Here is a 23,284-nt window from a genome sequence, read left to right as displayed (position 1 = left end):
AAGCGTGTAAAAGGCGCATTTACATCGCCGCAACCGCAGTCATAAATTAAATTGTTTTTTAGTAGCGCCCCGTGGCCCTAATTAGGAATAAACTCCGTTTGGCCAATTTCAAAGCAGCATTTTTATAAGACTTCACAGATTTCATTCTCGTTTTCCAACTTTGCACTGAATGATCCTATCGACATATTAACACAATTCTCAGACATCAGTGTAAATAAAGGAAAAGATGGTGTAAAGTAAGTTATCAACCATTCTTTTACTCAGGACATAGAAACAAGGGTACACTTCTCTGAAAAATTCAGGAACTCAAACATTTAAAGTTTACAGATTATCCAGTTGCAACAGGTCTGGTCACAAAAATCACTTGTTCCTTCATCCAAACATTTTTAAAAACAGTTTCAATTCACTTTTATTCACAGTTAATTCCCATTATATCTGCCTGTTCTCACGGTGGACTTCATCAGCGTGGACATGAAAGTGACTTATAAAACTGTAACTAGCGTTTATGCCCACGCCAACAAAGATTAAACTGGATTTTATTTGCCATTGTGAGCTTTTTAAAAATAACGATTGAAGTCGGGGGGAAAGCAGAATATGTGTATCCAAGATGTGATTGTATTGAACCGGCACCAAGGAACACTGGATTCTAGTTCTAATACCAAGAAAATGAAATTCTACAAGTCTTGGTGAAATAACCTGGAAGTTTCTGCACCTGCGTTTACGGCACGCAGGAGAATTCCCTAACAGAGCTCCACAAGATGACTCAACAGTGAGAAACAGACTTTTTATCCTCCCAGAGTGGAACAGTATCAGTGGTTTGCCTTTTTAACATTCAAGAAGCAAAGAAAAAGTGACTTCCAGGTCAGTTTCACAGTCACAGCAGTTACAGGGACGAGCCTGGAGCTCCTTCGTGTCCAGGTTCTCTTATAATTATGGCCAATAACTCTCAGAATGACAGCTTCTAAAAAATACTGGATATTTGTTTTAAGAATTGCTACGAAACACACCTGTAGGCCTTTGTTACCGACGTGATTTTAACGTCTGCTTTTGTTGATCGTCACACTGAATTCTAAAAGGCTGTGATAATGGTCCATATTGTAGCTGACACCAGTGAGGAGCTCCTGGTCTTGACCGGCTTTAATGCTGGAGGAATTCTTACCTTCTTTGTGAAACAACCCAAATTTTTGGTGTGTTTTTGGTGGACTACTCAACCAGAACAATCCTCCACTGGACTGACTTCGAGAGACATCAAATCAAATTGCATTAAAATCCAATCACAGCCGCGATGTTGGAAACAGAACCTCACAAAAAAAAAAAGATAAATTCAAACAGTCCTTCATTAATCAGCACTTAATCCGCTCATCTCGTCTTCCTGACTTCATCCACAGCAACACCTTAAAGCAACACCTTTTGCTCACACACTCACATACGACAGTACAAACATGCAGAGTTATTTCTGGATCAGACCTCAGCAGAACCTTTCACTCTTCATGCAATTGTCTCTCTTTCTGAATGACGGGGGCTTGTTCTGTTGGTCGTCATGAGTCAACGTTCAGAGGCATCAGGCTGAACTGCGCGTGTGAGTGTGGCGTGTAAAAGTGCTCCACATGCGTGTCTACAAGAGGCAATGTGTGACTGCGTCGAGTGGCTGGTTTATGTCACTTTTTTTTCCAGTTTTTACTCCAGAAACTCTCTGGGTCACATCAGTAACAGAGGAAAAGTACATTCTTCAGGTCTCTTAAATAAAAGGGATGGGGGGGGGGGGGGCGTCTATGTTCTACCGTTTAAATCACAGTGGTCACCCCAGCTCCCAGTGTATAAATGTGATATTTCCCTCTAGAATGGCTCAGTGAGAGCACAGAATGGCCAGTACAGTGACGTTTTAATGACAGCAGGACGACGTGTGTGCAGCTTCTCTAACCTTCATCCTGTCTACAAAGTTGAGAGGTTTATGTGTTAAAGGAACCTTGGAGACGCAGGAAGAGTGTGGTACGGAGGAGTGCAACAGTTAAAACAGGTTTGTTTCCGTTTGTGAAGGTAGCGTTGAGCTCCCCACCCCCCTCCATCGCTATAGCAACTCTTCCCGTTGCTTCTTGCTCCGGGCTGGTCCCTGGCCGTTCCTTAGGGAGCCGTTTTGTGGCCGCAGGAGGTGTCCGCGCTCCTGCTCCTTCCACGGAACGCCGTTCTGCCCATCGTCACTGTCCAGATCCGAGTCTGAATGCATGAGGGCAGAAGAGGTGGGCGCCGGCATGGGCTTCAGGCGAGCTGTGGGAACGCAGCAAAACAGGAGCTGGTCAGGAAACCGTGCGCCACATCTCAGTTCCGCAGACACGTTGTTTTATCCTCCCCCTGAAGCATTTAAACGGCTGAGACTTGGAAGGCTGGTGGGCCCATCTCAACAAGGAGAAATGTTCCAGCTCTAATTAGTCTACTAACTAGTCTAACTATGATACATCTATTATAGACAGACAACTAGATCTATTTATGTATTAGAAAATCAAAGATCAAGATGTGTGTGGATGTTGAATGTGTCTCAGTTGGTTGCTAGACTGTATGTCTAAACTTAAAATGATTAAAAGTCCACATCTTTCTGAGCTGTTGACAGAAAATGTGTCTACATGAGTTAAAAAAACCAAACAAACAGTGAAATCTCAGGTTTACTGGTACATGTCTGTTACCAGCTCTAGGTGGTTGCAGCTCCAAAGTGTCTTGCTCATCAGCTTCCAGCATTTTATACCTGCTTTTGCTTCTGCGTGCTTTGCTCTTACGCCTTTCAAGAGATTAAAAACACATAGGAAAACATCAGCTGTGTTGTTGGACTGACAGAAAAACACAGTAAGAAAAGGAAAATGGGGATGTTTTGTATCTGGACTCTCAGCACATGCAAAGCAAATGCTCCAATGATGAAAGTCCAAGTCCCAATCTGCAATTAACCCAAAAACAGATTCGCTTTCCCACAAATAAACACGCCTCCAGTGTCAGCTTTAAATACATGCATGCACCCTTCTCATAACAGCTACAAATGTTGTGTGTGCACCGTCGGATGTGAAATGGAACAAAACAGATGCACACAGGAGAATTCCCTGTGTGCCTGACTGATCCTGTTAAAACAGAGACTCCGATAACCAGAAAAACAAGCCGGTGTTTACGTTCATTTATAACGCAACAGAGCGAGCCATCAGGTTTTGGGTGTAACCTCTCTGTCAGAGGGCTGCTGGAACAGGAACAGGCAGCTGTTGCCTTGGAAACCAGAAGCTCTTTTATGTAGAGATTTAATAAGGCAACGTTCTCCAGGTTAGTGTAACCTGACCCTTTGACCTTTACAACTTATTTTCTATGACGAGACTTCCACATAAGATGCTGTGATCTATACAACACACAATGATTACCTGAGGAGTAGTGCTCACCTTTTGCAGCAACACACCATCCCCCAGACAACAGTTGCTATGGCAACCACAATCATAAAGGATGCTATAGTGACATAGAGTACACTCCACTCTGAAAGCAGAAAACACACATGGAAGGTTTTTACTGGTTGATGACATGTTTAAAGACGTTTTTCAACATTAAACTGCTTAAATAGAGGAGTTAAACCCACCACAGTTGCTCTCCAATTCTCCAAACTGGGCTCTGATGAAGTTCTCCATCCAGAACGGGTGGCAGACGCAGCGTCGCGTGAACGGGTCGCACTCGCCGTGACCCGAGCAGTTGAGCTGACAGACTGACGGAGAGAGTAGACAGAGGATACGAGTCACAATGGCAGGTCGAAAATGATCAACTTCTGAGCTTGAGGCAGTTTTTACCTCTAGGTTATTAACATCAAAGCATCTTAGCACAGATAAAAAAGAAGCATCTGATGAACTTAAACCGCTGTCATTTATCAATCCATACGTACTGACTGTGTCCACCCGTCGGGCCTTGAAAATGAGGAAGTCATTCTTCTGTTTGCGCAGTTTGTTGCGCAGACTGAATGCAACGCTGCGACCAGACAGTGGGGGGCGCCCTGGACCACCTGACACCAAGAGGACCAGACGAGTGCTGGGGGGGAGAGAAGATAGTCCCAATGCAAAATTAATGCCAATATCTGGATGAAATTAGAATGATTATTGATAGGAGGACTAAATGGAGCACAAAAACTCACCTGTATTCATTGAACGCACCAATCTCTCGTACCACAATGTCGCTGTCCAACACGCCCAGTAAAACTCCAATCTGCCTCAGGAGCATGTCACGCTGACGCTGGGAGATCTGGGATACAGCTGCCTCCAACACCACCTCAACCAGGTCGCGTTCATATGCATCTGATAACCAGAGGGGGTGAGACACACTCTGGGTCAGCATTGTGCCCCAGCACCAATCACATCTAGCAGAGTGTGACTGTACAGGTTGGGCTTGGTTTCACTACCTGGTTTGACCTCCACTGTGCCCCTGCCTGTGCTGCTCTGCCCCTTACTGTCAGTTACAGTCAGGGTAAAGCTGTACTTCCCCTCAACCAGGTTGCCCAGAAACAACACTGCCTGGTGATCAGAGTTGTTCAATACCTCCTGTTGAAAGACCAGAGGCCGCATTAGGAGTTAATACCCTGCTGCACATGTTCGACGTGTACCTTTCTGTGGTTGTAACGCTCTGCTCAACGTTATGGCCTGGTCAGACTCACCCCAGCAGCAGGGCTGGTATCATCTCTGGTCCACAGGTAGCTGACCCCACCTTTGTCATCAGTAGAGTGAGATCCATCTAAAACAGCAGTCTTCACAGGCAGAGCTATAGGTGGACTAGACACAACATGGGCTACTGGTGGTTGGTCCCTTTCTGAGAAAATATTATAGTACTATTTAGTGATTATAGTACATCACTAAATGCTGAATGTTTGTTCAAGGTTACAAGACAGAGTTTTTTTCATTGTTACATAGTTTATTGCTAATGAGATTTACATGAACAGACTAACTGCAGGACGCTATAAACAACGCTATTAGGACACATCTAGGAACTCTTCGTCTGTCTTCCAAGCACACTTCTATGTTGCAAACCCAAAGCTGGTAGGAGCAGAATAACGAGTAATTGTTCCTGTCATAACAATCTGAACAACGTCCTCAAACACAATACCTTCGACCTAAAGTAACTCAACTGTAACTAGTATGGTATAATTAGCTTTAAATGGGGTGTGACTGTAGAGCAGTGTGAAACCTTTAAAAGAAAATAAGTATGTCATCATCTTCATCCATAATCTTCAACTAACCTTCCCTGACAATGACCGTGACGGTGTCGCTACTCTGCAGCTTCCTCTCATCAGTAACTGTCAAGGTGAACTCGTACGTGCCGACCTCCAGACCGGTCACCGTGGCAACAGCACTGTCTGCATTCTCAATCTTCACACCCTCCGGACCTCTAAAGGAGGGAGAAATGGACAAACACGTAAAAAAAAAAAATGGGATGGAGAATTTCCTACAAATGGACTCTGAAGTCACTTCGACTGTGACCATTGAACGTTTTTAAATGTAACTCTAATGTGTTGCATTCACAACGATGCACGGTAAACTGTGCACGGGTCTGTGGGACTGACTTGATTTGCTTCCAGTGATACGTTGCTATTTTCTGGTCATCCGAGCTTTTACTGCCATCCAGCGTGGTTCGGTCCACAGGCAGCGTCAACTCTTTCTCTGGTCCAGCATCTGCTACTGGTGGCTTGTTATTCTCTGGTAAAGCGAGAGAAGTCCAAAAACCTCAGAGCGCTCTTCTAACATCAATACATCCGATGTTTACGGCCCGACGGAATATTACTGAACTAAATCTCCTTCAAACTGCAGGAACTTTGAGGTACTTTTACAGGGCTGTTGGTGCATGTCTCTACTGCAGGAAGGGTCATTCACAGGGGTCCTAACCGAGTCCCTCCTACAGGGAAGTTACTTGGAAACCCTCCTGGGAGGGGCTGGAGGTTTACTTGACAGCTACATGTAGAGCAGGATGTGACCCAGCAGAAGAGGAGCGATAGCCTAGCAGATACTTCTCTAACATCTGTTGCCATGGAGATCAACACACAAAGCAGACACCCAGCAGCCGCTTGTCCTCTCTTGTATTTTACAAGTATCACAACACAAGGTGCTGTTTCTAACACACTGTTGTGTTCACACACAGTTTGCAGCAATTGGAACAAAACAAATGTTACCTTGTAGGAACTCATTGTTTCTTTGAATATTACACCTCAGCTCCAGCAATTTCAGACAAATCAAACTGACACGTGCACAATAAATAAGTCAGACTATATAAAAGGTTAAGCAGTAAAATCGTTGCAGATGCCGATATTCTGCATGTGTATTTGTACAAAGTGCACCTGAGAGTGAAGCTAGCATCGAGTATTGACTGAGCACACAAAGGCGAAACGAGCCGGTTAAACATCCAGGAGTTAACACATGTGATAAGAGAGCTAAAAGCAATCAAAAATAGTTACCTGGCTGCACAATAACAGTCACCTGGGCCGTATCCTGCTGGCCGGCCGAGTCCGTCACAGTCAGCTGGAAGGTGTAGTCTCCCTCCTGCATAGCTGACAGCTGCAGGATTGGTGTTCGTACACCCTGACAAGCACAAACAGTCGCCACCGTGAGACATTGCTTGCTCACCCAAGAGCAATATGACCAATAAGTAAATGGTTCGGTCTTTCCCCATCTCACCTGCATCTCCACCACTTTGTCTTTGCTTTCAGGGCTGAGAGACCACTCATAAGAGAGGGAATCATGGTCGTCGGTGCTGAGGTTGCCATAAAGACTGATGGAGTTACGAGGCAACTGAATGACCTGCATGGTGTTAAAGAGAAAACCAGCTGCAGTTAAACACCATCACAAACACATCATCAACAGAAGAACTTTCTCAAAGCAGTTATTTCAACCAACACTGTGAAAAACAAATATTTGAAGTCTTTTATATCCAAACCTATCAATTATCACAAACTGTGGGCCAGGGAAGATCTGCTGCCTTTACACCACTGTCACCACAGTAGATTTCTGTTTAACAGTTCTATAATGTCTGAAGTTCTGCAGCTTTATTTAACTAGATCCCTAAATAAGAAACGCCACGATCGAGGCAGGAGTCCAACCTGGTTGGGGCCAGCGTTGGCCACGGGCCGGTAGTCTTTGGCTTTGTTGACACTGAGAGTAGCCTCTGTTGAATTTGTTGCTCCATCAGAATCTGTGACTGTCAAACTGAAGAGGACATTGCTAAAGTTAGGAATAAAACCTTTTTACGTGGAACAACTATATTTTAATTCTCCTGCAATTAATTAATCTCCTTGGATGCTCAAGAGTCATCTGAGGCGCAGCTGCACCTGAACGTATAGTTCCCAGGCACGAGGCTTTTAAGGGTGAGGACCACGGTGTTAGCAGAGACCTTCTCCTCCCGCAGGGGACCTTTGACCTCCTCCCAGTGCCACGTCACAACCTTGTCATCGTCAGTGCTCTCTTTAAAAGTTACAACAAGAAATTGTGGTGTGTTTAAAACATATCGGATAAAGGGAATCCAGTGCTGCAGAGGAGGATTCTATGTATTTTGCAGCGGCAGTTGTCATGGGAGACACTCACGGCTGCCGTCGATAAATGTTGAGCTGGTCGGCAGGAAAATCTCCTGGAATTTTGGCGAAACAACAGCAACAGGCGGCTTGTTTACTCGAGGCTCTGTAAAGTGGAAAAGAAGAAATTAACTCACCAGGTAACTTTGCCTATATGTGACAAAGGTGATAGGAGCAGTTTATTCAGTCTGCATGAAGCAGAATTATGAACCGGTAGCAAAACGAACCAAGAAATCTGAAAACTTGACTGCGTTTGTCTGTAAAAAGTCGCCCTAAAAACATCCCATTCGTCAATAAGATTTTAACATTTTTATGCATCCAGTCGTACATCAAAAGCTTACATTTAACCTAGTGTAAGAGCATTATTATTACATTCTCAATTAAAATAAATAAAGGGTGAAAAGGGAAAACAAGCTGTACGGCTCAAGAGGAAAAAATGTTGTAAATGATCTTTTTCTTTGCACTCACCTGGTTTGACTGTCACATTGACGTAACCTTTTCCATGGGCCCCCTCGCCATCCACCGTCACCTCAAACTCATAGAGGCCCACCGTCAGCTGACAGAAAGGAAGCAGACAAATCAGCCCAGCAGAAGGAGGAAGCCCCACGTAGAATCAGACAGCCTTTGCGCACAGCTAACGTCTGCTAAAATAAAGCTCCAGCTGCATGCTTATTTTCAGCAGGAGGTGAATGTGATGGCACCTTGCTGAGTTTAAGCGTCCTGCTGTGCCGTTCTTCCATCACGCCGCTGTAATCTTTGGGGTGAGTGATCAGATGCCAGTCGTATGCATAGTTTGTCTCTGGGGAGATGAAGCAACAATAAACAATACATTAAGCATCCTTAACAGGTTGCAGATGTCAGTATCAGCAGATCAGTGAAGAGACCAGCGGAAAGTATTTATCTTGTTTATCTGTTTACCTTCTAGAGGTGTTGGGATAACAAAGGCATTGAGTTCCACTTCGTTGCGGGGAAGTGTGACCTCCACGCTCTCTCCTGCCGACACCACCAGCTCTCTGCTCCTGCCTGTTTGAGCCCACAACACATTTGTGACCAGACAGCCAAGACACATTTGCTCAGAGATGTTGATTCATGTTAGAAATGAATAAAATCAGTGCAGGATCTGTAATCACCGATTTGAATCAACAAGGTGAAACACAATTAGGATTTATTTCCAAAGGCCCCAAAAATAGGAAAAAAATGAACATCTCTTCACTCTTATTTATGCACTCTAATCCAGACATTTATTAGCTGAGAACTTTTCAAATGTTCTGTTTGTTCCACACTATAAAGTCCACCTCATGAGAATTTGACTAGACCGAATGACTTATTTATCTTATTTAAGACACACTCAACTACTCAACAGTGAAAAGGCGCCGTGAGACGTTCTTTCCAAACTTGTGTGTTCACCTCGTCTCCTCCACTGACGCCTGTATACCTGCTCAGCCACTCAGACTGTTCCAGAAAGTTTACAACACAAAGATCTGTCCAAAGATGCAAGCCTCCGTGACCATTTCAGCAAAGTGTAAAATAAGCTGCCGTCTTTCAGGGAGGACAAACTAGCGTTATACAAGTTATTCCTGTTTGTAGAAGTCAAGCAGGTCTGAGCACATTCCTCACAATTACATTTGAAGAGCTTCACACACACACACACACACACACAGAGCTCAGCACCTCATCTAGAAATAAAATCCGAGCCGTCCGCTCTAAAATATGTGAGCAGGTTAATAATTCTGTCATACATTAGCTAACGCAGCAGGTTATGAAGAATGAAGCCTTTGTGACAATGACTCAAGGATATTTAAAGGAACCTTGATAAAGAACTAAAAGTGCAGAGCTGCTGTATTATTCAAGAGTTTCTAATTAGTAAATGAAGGAGAGACATATGACTGCAGACGAATATAACAAAAGCTTCTTTACCAGCCGCTGTAGGAGCCTCTGTTGGAGCAGTGAAGACAGGTGTGGACGTGTGTGTGACATCACTGATGTTGGTGGAAGACGAAGCATCACTGGTGGAGTTCTTGTGTGGTGAAGAGGCGTTTGCACTCCCACTGGTTACTGAGATAAAGGTCGGGGTTCTCTGAAGAAGGGGGGCGAGGCTGGGTGTTGTTGGAGTCAGCTCCATTGTGGGAATCTGCCGTGAAGACAGGGAAGTTCAGGAACGCTCCAAATATTTAACATCATCTATATAGTGTAATTCAACGTAAGTGGATGCACCGTGTCTGTCGGTTGTCCAGGTTTTGGTGTGTTGCTTCCTTCATGTTGTGCTCCAAGAGTTCTTCTTTGTCTTTTGATAACAGGCCCCTTCAAAATAACGAATGATTTCATATTTTATCACCAATTATCTTACGGTAGCTGCAGATTTCAGATTTGATGTCTCAGGCTTACACTCTACGGCTCCTTTGCTGAAACCAATGTGGAGATAAAACTTCCACTATTTGCTGTTTTACGACCTAACTCGAGGGATGTCGTGTCGCCATACCTTTGCCAACAACTGAAGCAGTCCGAGGGACTCCTGATGGGGCTGGGGCAGCAAGGTGATGGCGCAACCCCTGTCCTGCACGCACCTCAGCAACACGCACTGCCCACCCAGGCTCCAAACGGCACTGCAGCTGGGGTTCAAGCAGCACGACTCCCAACATGTCGCGCCTCCCTTCCCATTTGCTAGGGGGCTCCACCCAAGGGTGATCACGTTGCTCCAGTGCATCCCGAGAACCCCGCCAGTCACCCTGCAGAGGCTTCCTGACACACCTGTACAGGTGGAGAAGGTTTTTGAATCACTGTCCAAACATCACGGGGGGGGCCGGGCATTAAAAGGAATTTGGAATAACTGAAATTGTTTTTTGTCCTTTGTAACCAACAACACTGATGAGTAACCTCAGACTAACGTATTTCAGATGTAGCTGTGCACGGTCACGGCCTGTAACCATGCAGTCACACATACTATACGCTCCACAGCGGACGATTCGGCTTGAACAAAACTCTATTTACAGGTGAAAAGACCAAAGGTTTCGGTTTCAACCCGTGATACCATTTACAGATTACACCCCGACTGAACCTCTCTCGGCTGACATGCAGCTACTGTCTGAGCAGTCGACCAAGTCAGTAAAGAGGAAGTGAGGTTTTTCCTGACTGAACAAAACTCTGATTAACACCCAAAACAGTGCTCACGATGAACAAAGCTCCATCCTCGACCTTATCACACTCCAATTAGCAGTGTAACTGGGGACATCACATTTAAAGGAACACTGTTCTCCTGGTAAACTGCCAAAATCGGAGGGATTCTGGATTCTATACAAAATATTTTCCATTGTTCAACAAGTCTCTTGATTGTCTGATGAAAAAAGTTGAGCTTACTGTACAGAGAAAAGGCCGAGGGTCAGAAACAAAGAGCCAGAGTCTGTGTGTGTGTGTGAGAGAGTGTGAGAGTGTGTGTGTGTGTGTGTGTGTGTGGGGGGGGGGGGGGGGGGGGGGGGTTGGTTTGGTTGCATTACAGCTAAATAACATTTCTACCAGCTGCTGGTTAATGAGCAGCCAGCCTCTGGTCAACAAAGCTTTGTGAATTATGAATTCAATCAGAATCTAGTTATACATCTAGCAACAGACAAATAACTCCACAACTCACAAATCCAGGACACCTTTTTCTGTAAAAACAGTTGTTTTTTTCCCCAAACTAAACTCAATATTTAATCATTTATTTTTCAGAGCTTGTTTTGCTCAGGGTAAGGCCCTCAACACCCAGGTCCATTCACAAGACAAACACACTGAAAAAGGAAGCGCATGTGTGCACACATGCGTGCGTACACACACACACACACGCGCAGTCTTAGTCTTGGAACTGTTGCTACCATGGCAACATGTAAGTTGACTTTATCAGGAAAAAGCTCTGTGTTGCTGCATGCAAGAGCACATAAATGGGATGTTTGCGCATCGGTTACAGAATTCCTTGTGACAGACAACAACGTTTCCAGTGGACCTTTGGGGAGGTGCAGTAGCTCCTACGACTGCCCGCACAAGCGCAGTTGCCTCCAGCTGTAGTGCACCTGCCCCACATCACTGAACATGCTCTGCCTCGCATTGACACAACAGATGCAGTGGCGCTTTCAGCAGTTCTAGTGTAAAAGGACCGCCCCAAAACCCGAAAAGGTTGTTTTGTTAATGGGGAGTTTTTAGGGGAGGAACCTTTCGGCCTCACTGTCCCACTGTCCCACTCCTCAAACATGTCCACTGTGTCTCCTCACAGAGCCCCTATTGTCCTGTATTGTTGTGTAAGCCACTGCGCAGAGTGGGACAGTGAGACAGTACAGACACACACACACACACACAGGCACGCGCAACCACACACACACACTCACCCACATGCACACAGTAGGAGCTCAATCAACCGTCTGTCTGGTCACCTCATTTCTGAGGAGCAGTAAACAAGGAGGAAACCCACCAGGGCCCAAAATCTTCTAAAAGGATGAACATCCTCCCTGAGTAATCAAAGGTGTGGAAGCAAGTGCAGGTTGTTATTTAGAGTGGAACACACAGGTGGAAATCTGTTATCAGTTCTCAGTCAACAACTGTAGATATGCCAGTGGAGTTTTGTTTGTTTTACCTGGTGAAGGAGCCGATAACCAAAGGCAGGTCAGCCGCAGGAGGAACAGCTGAGGGAAGCTCCAGGGAAGCAGCTTGGAACATGCATAGAGCATTTTCTCACAAAACCTAAAACATGAGAGTGAAACTAATGTTAGTTTTTTAAAATCTACAAATGCTGCTATGACCCATCAAACATAAAGGCAACGCAACACAGGGAAGACAGTAAATAAGCACAACGAGCTGGATCTAAAGGTGGCTGCTCTAATATTTGAACGTCTACAGGATGAAAATGAGGTTCGTCACCTTTCTGCCGTACAGCTGGTGTAAAACAGGCTGCACAGAGCCAAAACTTGGGCTGGAATCAGCGTGCAATGGAGCGAGGCGTAAAGACCGTGCAGCACCAGTGCTCATGGCCACCCCTGAAACCTGCAGAGGACGAGCTGGTTGCCTGCTACCCTGCAGAGACAGTTCAACAGCTGCATTATTGCTCGTTTACATCAGGATAAAAACACAACAGTAACACGGATTCCTCCACTGTTCATATGCTCATATCCAGGCTGTAGAACGACAGTTGCAGACAGCCGAGCTGGGAGCTGATGGGAATTATTCTGGTTTTATCTCTAGACTTTACCGTGGTGACAGAGGAAGACTCTTTAGAGAAGATGGAATTTAAGCTAAAACAAAGAAATCAACGTGATAACCAAATCTGATGCAAATAAGAATAAACTCTAGAGAGAGCACCAAGAATATCAATGTGGTATTTGCATTCATTTGCCTTTACAAAGAGTCTTTGACTATTTCAACAGCAGAAGACAGTCATAAAGATCCAGAAAGACTGTTACTGTTAAAACATCTTCCCAGTCCAGAATTATCCCGGCTCCTGAAACCTAATGAGACTTTGACATCACAGGACTGATATTTACAAAATGGTGACTTCCGCAGACTTTAGAGGAAGCGAGGAAGGAAAAAATACAAAAAAGTCTATTTACAGACTGGTGACAGGAGTCTAATCACTCCATCTTAGCCAAAGGCTTCATAATGCAGCCAAACAATCTTAACTCCTCAAACTAGAACTGTTTATGCAAATGGACCCAGAATCTGAATATGTGCTAAATAGTTTAAAAATCTGTTCTGTCATCATATCTGATACTGAAAATGGCACTAAAACTGTCACAAGTTCGCACCTTAAAGGGGAACCTGAGCAGGGCCCTGTGGGTTTAAAGCGGGCTCCAGACAGTTGTGGCCCTTCTTCAGCAGGTTTAGGAGTCTTTTAATGCTGGAATGGGCCGTAACTTATCAACATTAGTCAAACCAGTAAAAGCAGAGTGGCGTTAAAGCTGCAACATTGTGGGCTCTCACACAAACTTGTTGAGAGAAGTTGTTTTGAAGGCCCTCGTGGTCTCAGAAATGACATTGCGACGGCCAGTCGACAATCATGCACAAGACCAATGACCAGTGCCAACTCACTGGAACGGAGTCAAACTTGAAATATTATCTTTAGAAAGACCTGTGCTGAGCCTGAAATTCCAGGCCCGGAGAGCAGGGAACAGCCTTAAAATGGAACGCTGTAATATGGTGGTGAATTCTGTAAACATGTTTGCTTTGTAGCATTCACTAATTATATTATTAATCATTACTAACAAGAAGGTATACACTATCAAATAATATTCCTTATCTTATTTGTTCAGTATCCAGGACATGACAAAGGGATAGAGGGCTCAGGAAATGACTTGAGGAACTAATTTTATCTCAATGAAGGTATTATGTTTTCAAGCTTAAAACAAGGTCTTACTTGAAGATGGGCATATAAATAAGGCAGAAAAGATGCTACTAAACAGCTGACAGACAGACAGGCAGACAGACAGGAGTCTGGTCACTACATGCTGACACTAACCTGTATGTTCTACCTCCATATGGATTCCCCTCTCCAGGACAACACTGCAGGAGTCTCAGCAGGTTCCTTCGGTGCTACGATCAATAGCTTTGAGCCTCTTAGATCCACAAACAGTCATTTGATCCGAGGAACTTGATTATTTTCCAGGTAGGAAAAACAAACGCAGTTAGTTGTTCCAGACACGGTAAGTTCTCATTCTTCAAGCTGCGGATGAAGACTCAGGTGCACTCGCTCATCTGCGCTGTTGACGTGACCCCATAACACACCTTTTCAACAGCAACTTCTCCCGTGAGAATCCTCTGCAGAACAATGATCTCTGTGACCGAAACTAGCCCCCATCTCTGGACAAGGACAAGCTCTCTTTCTCCCGCTGGCGCTCTCAGGGCTGCACTCAGCAGCTCAATACGAAGTTCTTGATGAGTTTTAGGGTCGAATCTCTTCTAACTCCAACTCCCACATGAAGCATCTTCCACTTCTGTCAAGAAACACAGCTGGGTTAGAACTTATTTTCTCTCTATCCTTAAAGGAAAGGAAGGAATTTTTATTTTTATCTCCGTGCTTTTTCACTGTGCTGGTTGTAACTGGCATCTATTCCTTTGAGGCCACTGCTGTCACTTATCTCCGCCATGGAGGTTATCAACGGCCAGCGTTTGTCTGGTTATCAGCAAAACCATTTGGATTTTAACATTTTCAGGAAGTGTTGATAATGGACCATGGAACAGATAATTTGGCTTTGATCATAAAGCAACCTACTGTATATGCTGGGCAACGTGGTTCTTATTTAGTTGAGCATTCTCCATTAAAGAAAGACACCTCAGACTCGAAGTTTCTGCTTGTATCTGCTACCATCTTTGGAAGTAATGTTTTAATGCTGTTAAGGGTGGAATGTGCTCATTGCAGGGCCACTCTAATGTGCTTTAAACCAGTAATGTAACAAAGGACAGTAAACTTACACACTTATGTATCAATAAGAAAGTTTCTCAACACCAAACTGGTTTATTTAAAGCCTGTAAAGATCAAGACTGTGATGCTTGTTCATTAAAGTGTAAAGAATCATTGACTTGCTCTTGATTTTGAATTATTTCAATAGGCTGAGTACTTGTAATTAGAGACAGGTTTTTTTAACCGCATTGTTCAAGTGCAAATTAACTGCAGGAATGTTCGTGTGTCAAACCCTCATGAGCAGGAGCATTTGGGTTACATTTGATCCAAGATGGTGGGCTCCTGCATTATGGATCATCACTCAGATCAACGCTTTGGTTTGATTCGCAAAAAGAGGCATTTGAGGATGGAATGATGGAGTTCGGCCAACATCACCACAATCTGCTGGTCCGCGCTGACGGCAGAATTACAGCTACTGCCGAATCAATTAAAAAAAACGACATTATTGACCATTTCTTGCGTTCACATTTACAACGAATACCAAAGTTCGTGTGAGGTGACTAAACCGAAAAGGCTGCGAGTGAAAAGCGCCAAGTATTACACCTGTGTAATCCCGGATCTCCTCTGGTTGAGGCACCTTGAGGCTAACAGCTGCTGTTCTCGGTTCCTCCAGGGACCGTCCGAAAATGCGCGTTTTTATCTCAGTTCTTGTCACAGAATCATGGACAGACAAGTGTGCGAGAACTTACATGTGAGCTGAGGCCACAGTCGCTCACTTGGCCCCGCCGTCGCTGTTGTTGCCCGTGTGGAGATAATTAGGACACCGCTTCCCTGGTGCGGACAGCTGATGAGTTCGTGTGATCGCTGTCAAACCAGGCACGGATAAATGAGGCTTCCGGTCGCCGGGGCTTCACAATAAATGCGTAACAACTGAAATATTCAAACGGATTTCGGCCAGAAGAAACACAATGGTTGCAGCTTACAGTGGTCGGGGGAGCATTGAGCATGTGAAACTTGTAAAATTAGTTTAAAATGAAACGACTCCGGTATCATTTCAACAGCGCTGCGTCATAAACTACACTGAAGAGATTAAGGTAATCCTGCTGCTTCCGCCCTGCGCCCCCTAGCGACCCCTTATCACTCCGCTCTGTCAGTTCGATTAAAAAAAATGTTAACTTACAAATCTACTAAAATGAAAATGCACGATTCGCGTCAAAACTAGAAAAGAGAGTAATATTATCCTTACTGCCAAAAAATATCACAGGTTGGTTCTGTCGTCATTTCAACTTGGACCAAAATGGCGTCGCCACCTTTCAAGAAGCCATTATCTGATTGGTTCATCGCAATTTTTGACTTGTTTTCATTGGTTCTTTTTCGTGTTATTGTGATCGTTCACTTCCTTAACAATTTCACGAGTGTTTTTCTGCGCACGAGGGTACTGCTAGCAATGTAAGGTTTTATGATTACTCATTTAAATATAAATCATTTACATCCAGAATAAGGTCTTAGCGATTTCACAAAGGGAATGTGTTTGTTGTGGCTTCTCGCTGTGTCCTAAACCGCCTCTAAGCCACGTGGAAAGCAGCAGTCAACCACCTCTTTGCTTTTGGATGAATTGTGAAAGTGGTCTAATTATCTGTACATCACTAATCCCCAGTGATTCCGCGTTACCATGGCGGACGGCACCGAGGCTACAGCGGTGGTGAGCGACGACCCTCCGAAACCAGAAGAGCAAGGAGACAGTGATGGAGGTTTGGACGGGGATCCTGAAGGAGGGTTGACAGATGCCCAAACAGAGCTGCTGGAGAAATGTCTTCATTCCCTCAAGCATGCCAAGAACGACAGTCACACTTTAGCTGCTCTTCTACTGGTGAGACCGGGGCACCAAGGTTACAAACACTCTCTCAGGATACATCTTAAGGATTTCTCTGCAAAAACTAATGTAAAAAGAAGAGATATGGCTGTCTGCAGCCTAGTCTATGTTTACACTGTGAACACTCTTAAATAACAAATACTTTCTTTCTTGAAGTGAGAGGAAAATGTAAGAACTCTTCATTTGTTAAGAGCAATGCATGTTTTCACCCTTTCTTCAGATAACTCGAGTGTGTCCTGCAAACCAGCTGGACAAATCCACGTTGAAGCGCATTTTTGAGGCTGTGGGTCTCAACCTTCCAGCTCGGCTTTTGGTGACAGCAGTCAAAGGGGCCGACACTTCCAGCTTACCACCACATGAGCTTCTCTCACTGGGCATGGCTCTCTTGGCCGCGTTGAGCACAGACCCAGATATGGCCTCTCATCCCCAGCTCCTCGCCACCATCCCCATCCTGCTGGGTATCTTAGTGGACAGTCCTGTCCGCCAACATCAGCAGGTCCAAGCTGGAAATGTGGAAGCGGATCATGAAAAACAATCAGCAGGAAGTGTTGGCGCTGAAAATAATCATGTCGATGCAGAAGGTCGCACGGACAGTAGAAATGAAGGTGATGACCACAGTGAAGCGCGTCGGGAATCCACTCGACAGAGCTCCAAACTGGATGAGGCCTTGTTTGCTGATTGCTACCAAGTTCTCACCGCTGTGTGTATGCTACCAAAAGGTCCTGACCAGCTCCTGAGCAGAGGTGCCATACCTGCTTTGTGCCAGGCAGTACAACAGAATCAGTATTTTAGCCGGGACAAGGGGCTTGCCTTGCTCTGCTGCCTGTTGTCCAGCACCATAAAAGACAAAATATGGAGTAAGCACTCTGCACAACTACTGTCTCTGTTGGTCGATCTTTCTAAAGACTTCTGTCAAGCCAGAGATGAGGACAGACTGGACAAGTGTGCCGAGTTGGTCCACTTCCTCCCCCCGTTAGAAGTGAACGCTGAGAGTGAAGAGCTGAAAGGAGCTGTGGTCTGTGTTTGGGCGGCGCTGAGACCCATGTTGCAGTCAAAACTGACACCAAGACAGATCGGACCAGTCTTGGTTCTCAGTGCTTGTCTGCTGGATTTGTTTGGATGGGAGCCGGTGGGGCCCCCCAAGTTCTGCTGCTTACTGGTGAACAGGGCTTGTGTGGAGGTCAGAATGGGTTTGGAGGAACCGCCTGGTCACAACCCAAGTCCAGAGATGCAACATACACTCACAGGTTTTTGAAATGACCTACCTAACTTTTATTTTTTTGTTGTTTTTTAATGTGTTCTTTACATTGTGGTTTCTGCCACTAATTATTTATCCAAGTCGTTTGGTTTTGGTGCCTCACGGCCGAGCGAGCGTAAACTAACCTTGACTTTCTCTCTGATTCCAGGCTGCTATCGCATCATGGAAGCAGCCATAGAACAGGCGTGCTGCCAGGCCGTGCCGCTGACTGACGCCCAGCCTCAGGGCTGCATCACCACCCTGACCCTGCAGCAGAGCCGGCAGGTCCTGGGGGTCTTGGAGGAGGCCTTCTCTGCCCAGATCTACCACCTGCAGCAGGTAGACTTCAGTTCTCATCCTGTAACTGGATGTAAAACATGAACTTGAGTTCAAAAATTATTTTAAGAGATAAATTGTGGAAAAGGAAAGAAAAAGAAACTTGTAAGGTTTTGCAACAAAATGTCAAATGCTTGTTTTTAAGGAGCCTTTAATGCTCATTGGAATGTTCTTCATTGTCCCTCTTCCTGTTTCTTCAGGTAGAGCCAAGTGGCTATGCTGACCCTTTTATCTTTGCCACATTCCGATGTCTGTGCTCTTGGTTGGCTGAGGAGACTTCCTGTCTGAAGGAGGAAGTAACTAGACTGCTGCCATTTCTGATCGGATACTCTCGCAGCCACTTGCAGGGTGAGAGATCAGAGCAGGGCGTCTCAGACTGGATGTCCAGCATGTCTGTGTCTGGAGAGAGAGGAGCGTGGACAAGAAAGGACGCCCTTAGGTAATCACTATCAGCTCTAGAAGCACATCATCTAGATTCACCTGACAACGCTTCCTGCCTGTATCCTTCAGGTACCTCCTCCCAGCTCTGTGTCACTTGTCAGCAGAAGAAGGTCCAAGGAAAGTGCTGCTCACTCTAGACACCCAAGCCCTGCTGGTGGACTTCCTGTCAAAGTGTTGGACGTTACTCAGGGGGAGAAGCAAAACGTCATTGACCAGGGATCCCAGCATGGAGACGGCCTGTTCTGTTCTGCTCAACTTGGCTGTCACGGAGCCAGAGAGAGTCCGGTAAGTGGTTCACTGTGTGCAGCGCTGCTGAGGAAATGCCAAACGTGATCCTCTCGTTTCTAGGGAAGATCCATCCTTCAAAGCGCTGGAGGACCTTCTGAGTGAAGCACTTCCTGTTTTGGTGCACAAGCCCTGTCTGCAGGTCATTGGAGCAAACTTCTGCACGTTGGGTCTGATGATCGGTAGACTGAGACCAGCGCCAGCATCAGGTGAACACTTGTGTTCTTGTTTCATGTCAGAGAAAGGAATGATTAGGGGGACTAAGTCTGCTGTGCTATACGTTAGCTGATATTTGCAACACAAACTAAAAACAGGATGGTTGTGGTTTCCCTGTAGATAAATGGTGTTTTGCTGTAATCTCTCCAGGCTCAGGTGAACCGAGCCAGAGGAGGTTCTTCTCCACTGCTCTCCGTTTCCTCCGCAGCGCCCTGGACGCCGGCTCCAGCCCCGGTCCGCTTCAGGTCAGCTCCAGCTGGGAAGAGAGCTGGGACGAGACAGCTGAGCTCTGGAGGCTGGGTGTGCAGGCGCTGGGAGGTTGTGTCCGCGCTCAACCCTGGATCACCGTCCTGGTCAGAGAGGAAGGGTGGCTCAAACACGTAGCCGCCATGTTGGCTCAGTGTTGCGCAATACCTGACCAGCACACGCAGGCGGCGTTAGAGGAAGCTCTGAGCGCGATGGCTGAGCAATGTCCAACCTGTAAAATGGAGCTCGCACACATGATGACAAGCAGTAAAGGAGCTCTGAGAAGTATGAAGAAACTGAAGAAACTGGTAGAAGCCAAGTGAAAATTAGCCTGTGCTATTTGTACCGACAGATGAAATGATCCCGTCAACGACGCACAGACACATTTTAGTGTAAGTCAACGTGCGTGATTAACATGTACAGTTTCAGTACTTCTTTAGTGATTGGTCTTTAAATAAAAGCATATTTTGTTAAGATATGGGACCATTGTGTTGTCTTTGTGTGTTATGAAAATTTTATATACAAACAGTCTTGAACTTCTCCCTTAAACTTATTCGAGACATGGAACAGGTTCTGTTCTTTATTTGTCCCACAGTGCTTCTTTTAAAGTCTCCAGAGGCTGAGAATGAGCGCTAGGTGGCGCCTGAAGACCTGTTTGGCGCTGACGTTTCTTTAAGTTACAGCTTCTTGTGTTGGCAGTCACTCGACATTTAAATGTGTTGCTTGTAATTGTTTTTATTTCTTAAGAAATGTGCGATTTTTGGGCCTCTAGTGGAATAAACACACTCCATCATTAACGCGCCGCGGTCTGACAATGGCGCGCTTCTCTGGTTGCACCATATTTCTGATGACTTGTCCCGTGCACCAGTTTCAGTGAACATTGTTGATGTTTCACATTTTTGGTGACCGCCATCACAGAGCCAGCCTGCAGGGCCTGGTCTGACCGTGACTAAAGTTTTTAGTCCCGGGGACTCCTGTCACCTCCCACCAGCCTCCCTCTCCCCCGCATGCATCCATAGAAACTCCTGCGCCGTCTCTCAGCCACTCATTCCTCTCTGCACCTTCAGTCCATCTCGTATCATTAATCCCCATCAGCCAGCACCAGCGCCGCAATGCTCTGGAAATCCCGAACCAAGAACGACAGTCTGCAGGTAGAAACGCCACAAATTATTTGATCTCGTTCTTCTCTTGGTGGATCCTTTAAAATGCTGCACCTTTGCTGGTGCAAAGGTCTGTTAAAATCTGGAATTATTTTTAAAACGTGTTTATTTTAGGATTACCTGTAAGATCGTTGTTATAGACGTAGGAAGAACTTTCATTTAAATTTTACAACCCTGAAAGATTTTGTCAAGTAAATAATCTTGAACGTTTTAGCTTAAATGTGATTATCAGAGACAAAAAATAGTCAAAATCAGAATTTACTTTTGTTAAAGGTGCTTGAAAGTACTTTGAAGCATTAATACTCTAATACTGACTCAATTGGTGGGTAAAAGACTAAAACAGGATTTAGTCTCGTCTCCCAACCAGAGTTGGTGGCAACTTGTGGCATTAATTGAATGAATATATCTCTTTAAGAGAAGTGGACCCTCGACCCCTCCCTTCGGTTTGCCGGGTGCGCGCGGACCCTATAAGTAGTGCGCTCATGGAGCGACAGCAGAAACTGTGCGTGCGTGTGTTTGTCTGGCAGCAGCATTTCGTCTGACACGCGCAGAGATAAGCAAGAATACTAAATAAGGGATTCAGTTTCATGGAGCCTTAAAGACTCCTGGATTACATCTGGTTGGGGGCATCTGCAGCCGCTGGAAGCTTTTTGCGCGTCCTGTTGAGTTTCTTCCATTTGAGCTTGTTTCCGAGGGTCCAGATGTTAATTCACACCTATTCGGCTATGGTAAGTTGGATAGAGACTGATGTTTCCACAGTCTTTTGGGTTTTTTTTTAGATTGACTCTCTATTTCTGGGAATTTCAAAAAAACCTTTGCTGACCGCTAGATATAATTTCAAAGAACGTGCGTAAAATGTGAACTAAAAGAGTCACATAGCTTAAATCGGGACGTAGATAAATATTTGCATGTGTTTTTTTATTACTAAGTATCTGACGGAGAACTAAAATCGTTTCCCATTTTTCTTGCTGCCACACAACGATCGGTTTGAGTTGTTTATCGAATCCCGGCACCGTTTGGAGCCGCAGCGCCGCGCATCTGTCCGCGGAAACGTTCTTTGTGCTCTGAGCGTCACAGCAGGTGAGCCGGGCTGACGCTGGCGTGTCCGCGCGTAGGAGAGCACCGTGCACCCGTGGTTTAAGACAGAAAACTTAGATGAGAAGTAAGTCAGCGCCATCAGAGCGCGTCGCTGCTGGTATCCGGCCTGTAAGGCTGCTGGACGGGGGATGGACAACAGCAGCAGCAGCATCGATCTGAGTGACCCAGCTTTGAAAAATCCAATTCCACCAGATATGGGTGATGGCTGATCCCGCCCGAGTCGGCTGCTCTGTGTTGGTGCAGATGTTGCTTTTATAGTCCATCATGAAGGTGGTTCTTTGTCGCCTATTCATTTGGTTTCAGAGCTCCCGGTGCCTCCGTGCGTCCTCTCCCCTTCCTGCAGCTCCTTGCTGACCTTTCTGACACTGTTCCGCAGCGGTGCCACAGGCGTCCCCCGCCCGTGCGCATCATTGCGCAGCGAGTGGAAAATGTGTTTTTCCTTTCACTTTGCTGCTGCAGTTTTAAAAGAGGGAAATCTGTTTCTTATTTTTCTTTGAGCGAGATCAAAACTTTAATTCCTTCCTTTCGGTTGCGGTGTGATGATCCAGCCCCTGACACGAACCGTCTCTTTCCTTCAGGACCGTGCAGAGGGACTAAGCGGCTCGTCTCCGGGTGGGCGCCTCTCCCAGCTATCCTCCCTGAACCAGGCCGCCTACTCCACGGCACCTCCGCTCTGCCACACTCCGGCCTCGGACTTCCAACCCCCGTATTTCCCTCCCCCTTATCCGCAATCGTCTCTGCCATACTCCCAGAGCCAGGACTCGGCCTATTCCCACTTGTCGGACCCCTACCCCTCCATCAACTCCATCCATCAACATCAGCAGGCAGCATGGCACTCGCAGAGGTCGCGCTCCGAGGAGGGGGGGCTCCTGTCACAGTCACACCGGGCTCTGAGCCTCGACCCCCGTCGGGAGTACCCAGCTGTCCCTCGGCTGCTGCACGGTCTCGGGGAAGGTGCGGCTGCTCTCGGGGACGGTCCCTTAGGGATGCACCTGGGCCACCACGGCCTGGAGGATCTGCAGGTGAATTATTTTTGGCCTCTGGCTTCTGGCAAATTCCTTCAATTAAATGTCACCAACACCCGCGCGCATCGAAAACGAACTCTTTAAGAGGAAAATAACCTCGGTTACTGATGTCACGAATCCAAAGGAAATACGTGCAAAATAATATCTTTAACTTTTCAAATTAATTCATTCGTTTGGAGAAATGGTGCCACTTTAACAGACATAAATATAATTGTGTAAATATAATATTAACCGATTTATAAGTATATTAGACATTGTTTTTTTTACTTATATAAAAAAGGCAATTTAAAAAATAGTGAGATGCACGTTTTATTTTATTCAATATGACCGCAGCAATTACAACATTAAAACATGTTTTATTTAGTAAAAACGAAAAGAATTATTAAAATTAGGAGCCGACAGCGACGCTTTTATTATCGAATGATCGGGTATCACATCATAATATTAAATAGCCAGTT

The 23,284-nt window shown here is 45.6% G+C and overlaps 3 protein-coding genes across 6 annotated transcripts in view; 2 read left to right on the top strand and 1 right to left on the bottom strand.

Annotated features, from left to right (window-relative positions):
- Nucleotides 1–237: 237 nt before the first annotated feature.
- On the bottom strand, nucleotides 238–16,096 carry kiaa0319l (KIAA0319-like ortholog). Of its 3 annotated transcripts, XM_057021716.1 has the most exons (26): nucleotides 15,659–16,096; nucleotides 14,294–14,502; nucleotides 14,028–14,158; nucleotides 12,437–12,589; nucleotides 12,153–12,259; nucleotides 10,035–10,303; nucleotides 9,770–9,856; nucleotides 9,473–9,686; nucleotides 8,474–8,578; nucleotides 8,257–8,354; nucleotides 8,024–8,111; nucleotides 7,569–7,661; nucleotides 7,316–7,448; nucleotides 7,088–7,193; nucleotides 6,666–6,788; nucleotides 6,446–6,569; nucleotides 5,561–5,693; nucleotides 5,237–5,385; nucleotides 4,658–4,809; nucleotides 4,406–4,544; nucleotides 4,142–4,301; nucleotides 3,896–4,038; nucleotides 3,599–3,721; nucleotides 3,408–3,498; nucleotides 2,679–2,770; nucleotides 238–2,265 (listed from the first exon to the last, which is right to left on the bottom strand). In XM_057021716.1, exons 5-26 carry the CDS (start codon nucleotides 12,244–12,246, stop codon nucleotides 2,069–2,071), a joined length of 2,913 nt encoding a protein of 970 aa, XP_056877696.1. In that variant the 5' UTR covers nucleotides 12,247–12,259; nucleotides 12,437–12,589; nucleotides 14,028–14,158; nucleotides 14,294–14,502; nucleotides 15,659–16,096; the 3' UTR covers nucleotides 238–2,068. The 3 variants fall into 3 exon arrangements, with proteins under 3 accessions (XP_056877696.1, XP_056877695.1, XP_056877697.1); XM_057021715.1 differs by having other exon boundaries at nucleotides 14,028–14,502; XM_057021717.1 differs by lacking the exons at nucleotides 12,437–12,589; nucleotides 14,028–14,158; nucleotides 14,294–14,502; nucleotides 15,659–16,096 and adding an exon at nucleotides 11,908–12,027.
- A 107-nt stretch (nucleotides 16,097–16,203) lies between these two features.
- Nucleotides 16,204–20,019, top strand: ncdn (neurochondrin). Its single transcript, XM_057021718.1, has 8 exons — nucleotides 16,204–16,358; nucleotides 16,567–16,779; nucleotides 17,003–18,029; nucleotides 18,189–18,358; nucleotides 18,556–18,794; nucleotides 18,866–19,081; nucleotides 19,145–19,290; nucleotides 19,448–20,019. Exons 2-8 carry the CDS (start codon nucleotides 16,582–16,584, stop codon nucleotides 19,864–19,866), a joined length of 2,415 nt encoding a protein of 804 aa, XP_056877698.1. The 5' UTR covers nucleotides 16,204–16,358; nucleotides 16,567–16,581; the 3' UTR covers nucleotides 19,867–20,019.
- A 122-nt stretch (nucleotides 20,020–20,141) lies between these two features.
- tfap2e (transcription factor AP-2 epsilon) overlaps nucleotides 20,142–23,284 on the top strand; it is an 8,907-nt gene continuing 5,764 nt past the window's right edge. Inside the window, exons 1-2 of one of the 2 annotated variants that reach the window (XM_057021720.1) lie at nucleotides 20,142–20,694; nucleotides 22,380–22,823. In XM_057021720.1, coding sequence (XP_056877700.1) covers nucleotides 20,656–20,694; nucleotides 22,380–22,823 — 483 coding nt within the window. In that variant the 5' untranslated portion in view covers nucleotides 20,142–20,655. Of the gene's footprint in view, nucleotides 20,695–21,177; nucleotides 21,432–22,379; nucleotides 22,824–23,284 lie in introns of those variants that run through there. The other variant, XM_057021721.1, reaches the window with a different exon arrangement.

This window comes from Takifugu flavidus, chromosome 21 (genome assembly GCF_003711565.1).
Source record: "Takifugu flavidus isolate HTHZ2018 chromosome 21, ASM371156v2, whole genome shotgun sequence".
In the NCBI taxonomy this organism is placed as follows: domain Eukaryota; kingdom Metazoa; phylum Chordata; class Actinopteri; order Tetraodontiformes; family Tetraodontidae; genus Takifugu; species Takifugu flavidus.
Note: the sequence above shows the minus strand (reverse complement) of the source record. Positions and strands in the feature narration are given on the sequence as shown.